This window comes from Hemicordylus capensis, chromosome 1 (genome assembly GCF_027244095.1).
Source record: "Hemicordylus capensis ecotype Gifberg chromosome 1, rHemCap1.1.pri, whole genome shotgun sequence".
In the NCBI taxonomy this organism is placed as follows: Eukaryota; Metazoa; Chordata; class Lepidosauria; order Squamata; family Cordylidae; genus Hemicordylus; species Hemicordylus capensis.
In genome coordinates this window covers 360754646-360767812 of record NC_069657.1, presented here as the reverse complement: position 1 = coordinate 360767812, position 13167 = coordinate 360754646, and the positions used below count along the sequence as shown (strand labels likewise).

The 13167-nt window shown below is 43.5% G+C and overlaps 1 protein-coding gene across 2 annotated transcripts in view; it reads left to right on the top strand.

Annotated features, from left to right (window-relative positions):
- LATS1 (large tumor suppressor kinase 1) overlaps nt 1-12301 on the top strand; it is a 36843-nt gene extending 24542 nt beyond the window's left edge. For both annotated transcript variants that reach the window (XM_053292181.1, XM_053292171.1), the window contains exons 8-10: nt 5073-5255; nt 6485-6591; nt 10520-12301. In XM_053292181.1, coding sequence (XP_053148156.1) covers nt 5073-5255; nt 6485-6591; nt 10520-11026 — 797 coding nt within the window. In that variant the 3' untranslated portion in view covers nt 11027-12301. The remainder of the gene's footprint in view (nt 1-5072; nt 5256-6484; nt 6592-10519) is intronic.
- The last annotated feature ends 866 nt before the right edge of the window (nt 12302-13167 follow it).

The window sequence follows — 13167 nt, the reverse complement described above, 5'->3', positions numbered from 1 at the left end:
CAGGATATTTTTCATGACTGGTTTGTTTGTTGGTTGGTTGGTTTAAACCTTAAATTCAATTACTAGAATTACTAACCCCAGAACAAGAACCTTGTTCTGGGGTCACCCCCACAAAAAATATGTGGTGTTATATCGCTACACTCCCAGCACATACCTTAAAGCATCTCCTACTATCAAAACTTACTATCCAGGATGAATTAGTACATCCTGTATGTCAGTTTATCTCTGTTAGTCATCTGTGGTACACTGATAGCTTAAGAGGAAAAAAACAACTCCTCTAATTTGTGAAAGCTCTATTGCCTGACCACCTGGACTGACTGTCATGCTGGAGGTATTGCCTGACTGTCATGTTGGAGGTGAGCGGCCAGTGACAAGCCTACTAAAAATGCTATCCTATATAATAAAAGGCTAAGTGAGTGGCTGTGGCTTTGGAATGTTGGGGATCTGCGTCCCTGCCTCCCTGGGCTGTTCTGGGCCTGCGCGAAGCGCAGGCCCAGAAGAGCCCAAGGGACACAGGACCTCAGACACCAGTGTCCCACAGCCACAGGCGGCCATTAGCCGGTGTGTGGCGGCGGGGGAAAGTGGCCGAGGCGGCGGCGGAGCCGCCGCCTCGGCCATGAGCTGCGGCACGGCGAGAGGAGGCCGAGACAACCAGAAGCGGCCGCCCTGAAAAAGGCGAGGGCAATGGCGGCGGGGGAAGACCGAGACGGGGGACAGGGAAGCTGGGCGAGGTGGAGGCGAAGCCGCCAACGAGGCCCCCGCCCACTCACAGCCGTCGCCCCCGCCTGCTCACCCGCCCTCCCAGCTGCCCAAAATGAAGCTGGGCGAGGTGGCGGCGAAGCCGCCAACGAGGCCCCCGCCCGCTCACAGCCGCCGCCGCCTGCTCACCCGCCCTCCCAGCTGCCCAAAATCACCTTCCCCGCTCCCCCCCCAAAAAGATTAAGGGCCAAAATGGCCCATGAGAAGGTCGCCGCCCCCGCCTATCGCCCTCCCAGCTGTCGAAGACCACCTTACCCGCTCCAGCCCGAGGGAAAAGAGAGGAGCTCACGAGCAGAGCTCCTCTCTGTGCTAAGTCACTGCTCAAACTGCCGCTATGGACGCAAAGGATGCCTATTGCGTCCATTGCGACAGTATGGGCAGCAGCTTAACACAGAGAATAGCTCTGTTTCTGAGTTCCTCTCTTCTCCTTCGGGCTGGAGCGGGTAAGGTGGGCTCCGGCAGCTGGGTGCGCGGGAGGGCGATAGGCGGGGGCGGCCACCTTCTCATGGGCCATTTTGGCCGTTATTCATCCACCCCCCCCCAAAAAAAAGTAAAAGCAAAATAAGGAAGAACAAAAACAGAGACAACAACAAAACAAAAAACAAAAAGAGAGAGGGGACAAGGGGGGAAAAAGAGACAGAAAGAGAGAGAGAGAGAGAGAAAAGACGGGATAGAAAGCTAGCGCCCGTTATCATAACGGGCTTAAAAATACTAGTTCTTTATATGCAGTAACTCTGTTTATTGCATGTAAAGAAGGGAGAGCAAACTGAGAAGGATACCTGAAAATGAATTAGGAAGCTGCCTTTTACCCAGACTATTGATCCATCTAGCTCAGTATTGTCTACAAAGACTGGCAGGGCTTCTCCAAGGTTACAAGCAGGAGTCTCTCCCACTCCCAGTCCTTTCTGGAGATACCAGGGAGGGAACTTGGTACCTTCTTGCTCTTCCCAGAGCAACCCCATCCCCTAAAGGGAATACCTTACAGTGTTCACATGTAGTCTCCCATTCAAATGCAAACCAGGGTAAACCTTGCTTAACAAAGGAAACAATTCCTGTTTGCATACTGGTGGAGGGAGACAATGGCAAACCCCTCCTGTATTCTATCAAAGAAAACCACAGGGGTCTGTGGGCGCCAGGAGTCAAAATCGACTTGACAGGACTCTTTACCTTTTTACCACAAGTTTTCCCAAACTTTTTTTGTATTCTCCTTAGTGTGACCATGGAGGAGTGTGTGTTAAAGATTCTCACATACAGAAAAAGCAGAGTGGCTAGATGGGTAAAGTGCAGCCCTGGGAACAGATGGAATGAAAGAAGCATTGATAATGATCTGGACATGGGAACAGCAGAGAAGAAATGAGTTGATCAAAGATATAGTCATATGAAAAGGAATTGAGGAAAAGCAAGGGAATGTGCCTATGTATATGAAGTAATATACAGAATCATTGTGCCTAGAGAACCAAATGTACAACTGCAGGCTTGTCATTAGTAGGGACTGCAGTCACTATTTACAACTAAAGATTGCCCCCAAGCAACCAGGTGATGACTGAGAGCTCCTGACTTGCAGATTCTGTGGTACCATGTAAAGCTTTTAAAGAATAGTCTGTTGAACATGGTCATTTCAGCACTGATCATGCTCTTGTTGATTGCCAACAAGATTGATTCAGACCACTTATAAAGGTCCTAGGGTCCACCAAATTTGGGTGGTTGGTAGGTCCCCATGGGTGCCCCCTACCACCCACATTTCAATGCAGTGGGGCACTTAGTTGATTTTTATTGATTTTGTCTATTTCCACCATAGGAAATAATGGGGATTCAAAGTTGCCCTATCCTAACCCTAACATGGATCCTCAGTTGTGATTTTTTTTTAAGTGCGCGCAAAAAAAGGCTATGCACTAGCCCTTGTAGAAGTGGAGTTATGGATCAAAATGTGCGGTCACTATTTTTCAAGTGTTTGGATTATTTCATGTATAATAATTTTACCTCATAATGGGACGGTACCAACTGTCAACTGCCATGTGTCTACTACACCCCCCACGCACACACTGGGGTACTCAATTTATTTTTTAGGATTTTTTGAAGTGTTTAGATTCTTTGGTGTCTTCATTACACAGCTTCATTTCTTCTGTTCATTTTTGTGGGTGGGGGTAGGGAATTAGTGGCATCCCATGTGCTAACTACCCCCCAACTTGTAAGCCACTGGGTACTCAGTTTATATTTTAGGATTTTTTGAGGTGTTTAGACTCTTTGGTGTGTAATGAATTCTCATATGAGGAAAAGTTATTAGACATCAAAGAGTCTAAACACTTGAAAAAATTCCTAGAACGTAAAACTGAGTAGTACCCCACTGCCTTGCGGGTGGGAGGGGGGTGTAGTTGGCCCATGATAGTTGACAGCTGGCACAGTTCAAAGACAGTCAAAATGAATAGACGAAATGAAGGCGTGTAATGAATCCTCATAGAGATTCATTGAGGAAAAGTTATTATACGCCAAAGAATCCAAACATTTGAAAAATAGTGACCACATATTTTGCTCCATAACTCCACTTCTACAAGGGCTAGAGCTTAGCATTTTTTGTAAATGAAAACTGAGAATCTGGGGAAATTCATAGGATGAATCTGAATCTCGAATTGATTCAAATTGAATCTGGCGCAATTCAATTTGGACCCAAATCTAGCCAATGGACCACAGGGGTGATTTGTTCTGTCTCCAAATTGCCTGAATCAGCTAGATTTGGGTACGAATCGATTTGTACATTCCTAAATGCCATGCAAGAACCAATGGTAATACACTTTGAGTGGTCCTTGCCCTGAGGTTGTCGTGAGAAAAGATGTGAAGTAAATTAGCAGTTGGAATTCGCAAAAGCTAAGTCTTCAGATGCTTTGAGAGAACTGTTTTGTAGAAGTTTGAGGTTATGTAAGACTGTTCTATGGTTCTGCAGTGAATAACAAGGAACTTTACTAATGCTCAGACACCATCTATTACTTCACACATTATCAGGGTGAGCCCTGGTAATTTTTGCTGATCTAGTGCTTTGACTGATTGCCTTTTTTGCTTTTTATTGATGACTAGTATTTTTAAGCCCGTTATGATAACGGGCGCTAGCTTTCTATCCCGTCTTTTCTGTCTCTCTCTCTCTCTTTCTGTCTCTTTTTCCCCCCTTGTCCCCTCTCTCTTTTTGTTTTTTGTTTTGTTGTTGTCTCTGTTTTTGTTCTTCCTTATTTTGCTTTTACTTTTTTTGGGGGGGGGGTGGATGAATAACGGCCAAAATGGCCCATGAGAAGGTGGCCGCCCCCGCCTATCGCCCTCCCGCGCACCCAGCTGCCGGAGCCCACCTTACCCGCTCCAGCCCGAAGGAGAAGAGAGGAACTCAGAAACAGAGCTATTCTCTGTGTTAAGCTGCTGCCCATACTGTCGCAATGGACGCAATAGGCATCCTTTGCGTCCATAGCGGCAGTTTGAGCAGTGACTTAGCACAGAGAGGAGCTCTGCTCGTGAGCTCCTCTCTTTTCCCTCGGGCTGGAGCGGGTAAGGTGGTCTTCGACAGCTGGGAGGGCGATAGGCGGGGGCGGCGACCTTCTCATGGGCCATTTTGGCCCTTAATCTTTTTGGGGGGGGAGCGGGGAAGGTGATTTTGGGCAGCTGGGAGGGCGGGTGAGCAGGCGGCGGCGGCTGTGAGCGGGCGGGGGCCTCGTTGGCGGCTTCGCCGCCACCTCGCCCAGCTTCATTTTGGGCAGCTGGGAGGGCGGGTGAGCAGGCGGGGGCGACGGCTGTGAGTGGGCGGGGGCCTCGTTGGCGGCTTCGCCGCCACCTCGCCCAGCTTCCCTGTCCCCCGTCTCGGTCTTCCCCCGCCGCCATTGCCCTCGCCTTTTTCAGGGCGGCCGCTTCTGGTTGTCTCGGCCTCCTCTCGCCGTGCCTCGGCCACTTTCCCCCGCCGCCACACACCGGCTAATGGCCGCCTGTGGCTGTGGGACACTGGTGTCTGAGGTCCTGTGTCCCTTGGGCTCTTCTGGGCCTGCGCTTCGCGCAGGCCCAGAACAGCCCAGGGAGGCAGGGACGCAGATCCCCAACATTCCAAAGCCACAGCCACTCACTTAGCCTTTTATTATATAGGATTAGCTTTATGTACCTAAGCCTCTTTATGGAATGGAAATGCTTGTGAACCTAGTATTAAGATTGTTTTTATAGAAGGGTTAGAACTTTCCTTTTTAATTTCTCCCCTTGGAGAAATATGTAAAGGACTTCTACATATTTTTGTTGGGTCAAGTGCCACAGAAAGTTTCAACGTCACATTAGTATTTACACTTACATTACAGGTGACCACCCTCGTCAGGACAGCATGGATTTCAGTAATGAATGGGGAGATCCAGCAAACTGTAGGTGTGGGGACAGATTAAAACCTCTCGAACGAAGAGCAGCACGCCAGCACCAGCGCTGTCTAGCACACTCGCTTGTTGGAACACCCAATTATATTGCACCAGAAGTATTGTTACGAACGGGTACATTTTCCACTTTTTCCACGTTTGGCTAACTAGATTGCCTGCTAGTTTCTGAAGATGACAGGCCAAAACAAGGGGAAGAAATGATTCACTCAAAAGCAAACTGATCCACTGTTAATGAACTACTGTGCTGTAAGCCTGTTCTTGCTATAGATAACCGAATGATCACTGTGCACAGTAATACAAAATATAAGACTATAAATTGTCATTTGTGACACAGTTGTCACATGTTGATACTCTGTGGTAAGATCCTTTTAAGAAAGGTCAAATTTGCAGTAGAATGCTAATAGATGAAGAACAGTCCATCAACAATGTACTTCAGTTTGAAGCCCATTAAAATGGAAAAACAATTGCAAACTCTCATAACTTCTTAAAAATTATTATTATTATTACATTTTATATCCCGCTTTTCCTCCAAGGAGGCTAGAGTGGTGTATTACATACTTAGGTTTCTCCTCACAACAATCCTGTGAAGTAGGTTAGGCTGAGAGAGAAGTGACTGGCCCAGAACCACCCAGCAAGTATCATGGCTGAATGGGGATTTGAACTCGGGTCTCCCTTGTCCTAGTCCAGCACTCTAACCACTACACCACGCTGGCTCTTTAGCCTTCACTTAAAAATAAAATAAAATTATACCCTAATGAAATATACTATATCAGCAGAGAATGACTTCCACTGTTTACCAACTCCACAATGGGATTCTAGTCTAATGATTTTTTAAAAATGATATAAATTTCAACTGATCCTTGTGTATTGACCCATTTTACATGCCACAGTCATTTGAAGGTTGTGGTTTTGTTGGCCATTCATCATTAATATTGATGAATAGTGAAGAAATCAGTTGAAATTATTAGTCGGGTACAGAAGTGCATAGTTGGCAGAAGCTCCCTTCATGAATGGAATAAGAGTTCTGCTCATTCAATAATCCCTTGTGTGAGCACAATGTTCATGGAAGGAGTAGTATGCCACTGCACCAAATGTCTGGAAGACTCTCGGTAGGCATCCTGGTTCCATTAGTAGTGATCACTTATTATTCGACTAGTTCTTGAAGATTATTATTTGACTAGTTCTTGAAGAACAATCCTTGACCCAATGCATTTCTGAGAGCTGCAAATAGTTATATAGATAAAAGTAAATTTAAAAATATTGCAGTGAATTAAAATGACTAGTATATTCTTGAGATCTAGAACTGGTATTGATCCCGCTAACTGCGAAATTTGTTATTTCAGGATATACACAGTTATGTGACTGGTGGAGTGTTGGAGTGATTCTCTTTGAAATGTTAGTTGGACAGCCTCCCTTCCTGGCACAAACACCACTAGAAACACAGATGAAGGTAATTGAGGATATTATGTCCTCTTCTACAAAGCTAATACAGAGCTGCAAGGCTCCAACTCCTGTCTTTTTTCTTCCTATCATGGGAAATGTATGGGACTCATCCCACTTAAATTATTGTCATAAGGGAACAATGATAAGGGAAGCATCTACGAATAAGGGAACAAGAGGAAGTAGGTGCTTTCACTGCAGGAGCACTTTGGTTGAGAATACTGATGCCATCCCAGGCACTGTTCCCTCTAAGCTGCCCTACGCTGGGATGGCTGCCTCAATTGATGTCTTTCCCCCTGCCTGGCATTTTCTCTCTCCTGCAAGTGCCACTCCCAAGAGTGGGGCAGTGAGGGCTGGCTGTGCTGCTGCCTGCCCCAGCCAGCCTCAGCATGGGCAGTAGTTCTGCTCCCGAGCGGGTGAAAAGGCTGCTGAGCAGACAGCCACTTCCACTTGCCCTTCAGGCTGCACCAGTGTAAATCTCAGGCGAGGGAAGGATCACAAGGCAGCACCAACCAGCAGGCAGGAGCCGAGCAGCCACCCTTCGTCAGGGCTCCCTTGTGCTCAGCCCCTTTTGCAATGCTTTCTCTTTCTCTTTCTCCTTGTCCCCTTCCTCCTCCTCCTCCTCATCTCCCTGCCTGTTTCTCTTTTTACTTGGCTTTGTTTGTTTTTGTGCTTGTTTTGTTTTTGGCAGTTACTATTTCTGTGTTACTGTTAGCTCCTAACAGTTTTTCCTTATTTGTCTTTCTCTGCCATTTGTCCCTTATGGTACTCCTCTGAAGTCAAGAGTTTGGGGTGCAGTCACTGGTTTAGCTTTACTGAGAGCTACTGTAGCAGTCTCTCTTGTTTGTCCTGAGTTTTCCTTAATTGACCTTTATGCGAGTCCTCTGGAGTCAGAGTTTGGGGCATGGTTTTTGGCTGCTGTTTTGACTCTTTGGGCCGTAACTGCCCCTTGCCCTTTGCAGTACTCTCCTCTTTGGGCTCCTCTCCCTCTTTATCTTCCTCCATTCTCTCATCATTACGTTTTTCCTTCCTAATTCGGATCTCTTTGTGATCCCTTTTCCCACCCACCCTTTCCCCCTTCTTCACCCTTCTCTGCTGTCTTTTCTGAACTTCTTGCCTTCTCTTGTCTGCTTTTCCTCCCCTGACAAACTGCATTCCTATTCCCACCCCCAACCCCAAAACATTATCCTCGCTCTTTTTCTGTTTGCTAGCATTATCTGCTTGCAAAACCCCTCTTTCCCCACATGTCATAGTGGGGTAGCCAAAAGGCCACATGAGGATAAGGAGGTGAACCGCACATGGGAAGATGATGCTTTTAGAGAAAACTGGGCTGTAACAGCTGGCTTAGACATGCTTACTTGCCTTTTGAAATACTGTGAGATCTCTGTTCTTTGTAAAATGGGAAAAAAATGCTGCCTTCTTCCCAGTTGGGAAAATGTGATTCTTTAAGAACACAACAATAAACGTGTAGTGTGAGTTCTGTGATATTTGGAGTATCACTGAATTCAATTTAGTGTTGCATTGAATTGTCGAATGGTGTAGTTATTATCAGTGCTTTTGGTGAAGATAAACCTTTTCATATACAGAACATCCGCATAGATAAAAACATGGAAAGAAAGGTGATTGTTTATATACAAGACAACTACACTAAATTTTAGGAGGACATTGATATGATCACGTATATAAAATTACAAGGACATTCTTTTCTTGTCTGTGGATATTATTTTATTTTTGATAAGCGTTGTTCCTAAAAAAGAATGGTTTCTTTGTGGAAAGGGGTTTGATTCCTGCTTGGAGCTTATTTAGTAAGACACACAAGTTTACAGCATTATTCTGTTTGTATGATAGATGGTGCGCCTTCCAGACAGTATTTATTTCATCAAAATAAGTATCAATAAGCCAGCGTGGTGTAGTGGTTAGAGTGTTGGACTAAGACCAGGGAGACCTGAGTTCAAATCCCCATTCAACCATTTAACTCACTGGGTGACTCTGGGCCAGTCATTATCTCTCAGCCTAACCTACCTCACAGGATTGTTGTGAGGGTAAACATAACCATGTACTCTGGGCTCCTTGGAGGAAGAGCAGGATATAAATGTAAATTAGTAATCATCATCATCATCATCAAAAAGATTAAATATAGGAACCTATTTTACTGTCTGGGAAGAGCACAATCAATCATACAAATGGAATAATGTTGTAAAGTGTGTCTCACTGAATAAGCTCCAAATAGGAATCAAACCCCTTTCCAAAAAGAAAACATGGTTTGCATTATATATAGCAATAGCAATAGCACTTACATTTATATACCGCTCTATAGCCAGAGCTCTCTAAGCGGTTTACAGTGATGTAGCATATTGCCCCCAACATTCTGGGTACTCAGTGATGTAGCATATTGCCCCCAACATTCTGGGTATATGCTCCTTTTTAGGAGTTTAGATCTTTCAGCTTAGCTTCTGCTTTGTTTTAGATTCTGCCTTGTTTTTATTGTATTTAAATGTGAAGTGTAAGAAAGTAAAAATCCAATTTTATAAATAGAATAGAATTGAAAAATACACTTCCTTCCATTTTTATGTAGGGAGGGAGTGTGTGTGTGTTGTGTGCATGCACGTGCGAGCGTGCATGTAGACGTGTGTTGTATATCTATAGTGACACATAATAATGCACATGTGCGCACACTGCCTTGATACTGCTGCCCAGAACAAAACTCATTCTGCTCACTGATTTAAAAAATTAGAGCGAACACTGATCCCAGGTGGCAATGCTACCACCCGTAGCCTAGAGCACACAGTCACTATCACTTAATGTAAATTAGTCACTTTTAATGCACTTTAACCACTTTTATAACTTCAGTCAGAGTAATTAAAAAATAATGACTTTCTATGAATATCTGTAGGTGAATCCACATAAATGACAGCACAAGTGGGGGGTGAGTGTGAGCGAAAGAACACCCTGATGTTATTTGCTTTGTGTGCATGGTGCTGAAATCCTACACTGTGTCCTCTGTGCAGAGTTTTGCAGTTAGAAGTTCCTGTTGAAGGGTGTGAGGAGAAATATTGATTGATTCCCCAAGCAGCACAGTAAGCTCTAGTTTGTAAAGAAGTTTAGCCGAAGATTATCTGGAGACAGTAGGTTGTGTTCAAAAAACAAAGATTTATTAAGAAACTAAAACATCGCATACAGAGAGAGCAATCAACACACCCAAACGGGCAGTAGCCTTCAACAGCTGACAGATTCTTTTATTTATATCTATATCTTTTATAATTTTTTGTAATTTTATAATTTTTTATAATTTTATAATTATATAATTTTTTATAATTTATAATTTATATCTATATTCTGACCAAGAGAGACCTATTAACGCTTATGCCTCTAGTGATCAGAAGAATGTACTGCAGTGCTAAGAATTAATGCTATAGAATTATCACTTCTAACAGTTCCATTATCTTGAGATAACATTCTGTTATTACATGGTTCAATTCACACTTGCAAACAGTATAGACATTTTTTTTAACTAATGCAGCCTTTCCTAATTGCCTCAAATGCCTTCACTCCCACTATTCTATCTCACATGCTTGGCTGCTGTATCTAATTTGTACCTATTCTCTTGATGAATCCAATCAAGATCCCTTCAGTCTATCTCTGTCTTCTACGCTTAGCTTTTGATTCCTAGATATTCATGTTCCAGCTTCAGTCTCTTACCTTCCTTTACCTCTTACCTCTGCTTGCCACATCCATTTCACATTTGAAGCATAAACATGAAGGTTCCCTTGCAGGCTTCTTCCCTGCTACATGATGCATGTTTTGTTAGGTTACAAGAGCACCCATGCATTTCTCTTTGGCTGTGAAATTTAACTATACTTTATTGGTGTGCTGATTTTTGTTTTACAGCTAAAATTTGATAGTCTAATTTTGTGCTGTATGTGTCTTTTTAAATAAAGGTCATCAATTGGAAAACATCTCTGCACATCCCACTACAAGCAAAATTAACTCCAGAGGCATCTGATCTTATTATTAAGCTGTGCCGAGGACCAGAAGACCGTTTAGGCAAGAATGGGGCAGATGAAATAAAAGCACATCCATTTTTTAAATCAATTGACTTTTCAAGTGACCTGCGGCAGCAGCCTGCTTCTTTCATTCCTAAAATTACACATCCCACAGACACATCAAACTTTGATCCAGTTGACCCTGATAAATTATGGAGCGAGGATAAGGAAGGAAATGTAAATGACACGCTTAATGGGTGGTATAAAAACGGTAAACATCCTGAACATGCTTTCTATGAATTCACATTTCGAAGGTTTTTTGATGACAATGGTTACCCTTACAGCTATCCAAAGCCTATTGAATATGAGTATAGTAGTCCTTGCAAACTGGAGTCACAGTCAGATGAAGATGATGAAAGGATCAGTAAACCAGTCCAAAATCGTGATTTAGTTTATATTTAGTACATAAGTGAAAACAGTTGAAGCATTTTTTTTAAAGGATTTCAAATCTGTGTTGCAAAAAACCCTGGGGTGATTATGGAAAGCTGCTTTTTGCACGCTTGGGGAGGAGGAAGGAAATTTTATCACTATTCATTTTTTTCCAGTTCCCTTTCTCCCCTTCACAAAACAGTTGTCTTTTTCAAGCCTTAATTTATTCTAGCATTGTTAATATAGAAAACAATAATGTTAGGAAAACTAAATAATGGGATTTAAAGGGGTTTTTGTAAAATATTCAGAATAGGAATTTCTTTAGGAAATGAGATTATATTGTCTATTTCTGTATAGACTATGATATACACTAACCGCCCCCGCCCCCATTAATTTTTCAGTGACAATTTTTTGCCTTTCATTGACCATATACCATATGTACCCTGTGCTTACTAAGCTGGCAATCACTGCTTTTGGCTACTCACAATACCAAATCCTATTGAAGATGAGGATTAAGAGAGTAAACTGGCTGGTAGGGATTCCTGGACACTGGTAGCTTACAGGGCTTGCAGCTTTGGAACTAGGAACCCTTAGGTTTTCTTCTGACTATATATGATGAGGTCCAGATTAGCTCATTATTTTAATTTTGCTTTGCTTGATAGTTGGAGACACGTAACTGGATTTGTGGTGCTAGGCAATAATTCAGCATTGAGGCTGATTTGGGTGTATATGTATGTGTTAAGTGATATTGGCCTATCACAGAACATCAACAAAACAGTTTCTATTGTATTTTTGCTGGTTGCTCTCATCCTCAAGTTTTTAACAAGAAATGGACTGAAGATTCTCTGGCTCCTACAGTGCTTAGTTGCTAAGGCTCTTAAACTATCCCAGAGATAGCCAGTAAGAAATGCTATAGCTGGATTGTCTGCAGCTCCACTATTACTATCCTGGCACTGTATCATTCCAAACCAAAGGGCTAGTTTTAAAATAGGTGGTTCTGTTTTAAACCAGATTAACTATTTTGGACACACCCATGCTTAATAGAATAAATATAACTCCTCTTTCCTGGACACTAATTGGCGTAGCCTCTTGTATGATACATTAAATCATGTTTTTCATGGTATTCAGATGTCTATATAGATCTGCTTATCTTGATGTGGAGAGAGTTCTTGCTTCCTGTATGCAGGGCACTTGTTCCTGTTACAAGTAACTGTTCGGCTTACAAAGCTTGTAGTTATCAAGAGTGATTAAATTTTTCATTCCAGAACCAGCTGCTTTGAAGTAAAGGGAAATCTGCTGATCATACAATTTTGTTTGCTTTTAAATTCCTTTCTTCCAGTAATATTAATGGGGCATACACTAATGCAAAAACACTCAGTATGCACCTGCCACAAAGATCTGTTTTAACACTTGGACCTCATGTAGGCCCTACATCTGGCAGAAATAGCAAGCTCATGCATGCTCCCGCACCCCCATGTAGAGCTTCCAGTGTTGTGAACTACACCTGGTTTCACACTCTGTACATGCTCAGAGGGAAATCGGCAAAGTTACACCATACACAAACTGAATTGCTTCTTGGAGATGGTGACCATGTAGGATCTGGGCGCGCAAGCAGAGATAGAGGGAGAGACGCTCGGAAAGTTCAGTGGCTTTATTATAGAAAGTTGCTCATCAGGATAAAATGCAAACAGGTCATCCAAATTAAAAACTTGTTTCTGATTCAAGGTGTAGTGCAATGTGCCTAGCTAACACATGTGTGTGCAGTCAGTAATTACAGCTGTCTAACAAATCCTTATAAAACATTTAGAGAGAAGCAGCAAAAGAAGAAAGAAGGGAGGGCTTAGGAAAGGGATGGCAGTGATTAGTGGCGGGGGGGGGGGGGGTGGGGAGAACAGGCTGCGCTGTGCGTTCACAAAGAAGGCTTCCAAGGGCTTGTTTGTTGCTGGGGCTTGGAAACGATGCAGGCTTCAAGCAGGCAGGCAGGCTAGTGGTAAATTCTCAGAGCAAAGCCAGAGAGAGAGAGCACCATGGCTGGGTAGTCTCGACTTCTCACTCACAGTGGAGGTCACAGAGGGTTCCTGTCCATGGAAAGAGTTCCTGCTTTAGCCCCGTGGCTTGAACAGCAAACTGGGATCCCTCTTGAGGAAAACTTTCTGTTTTGCCATGTCCAGAGA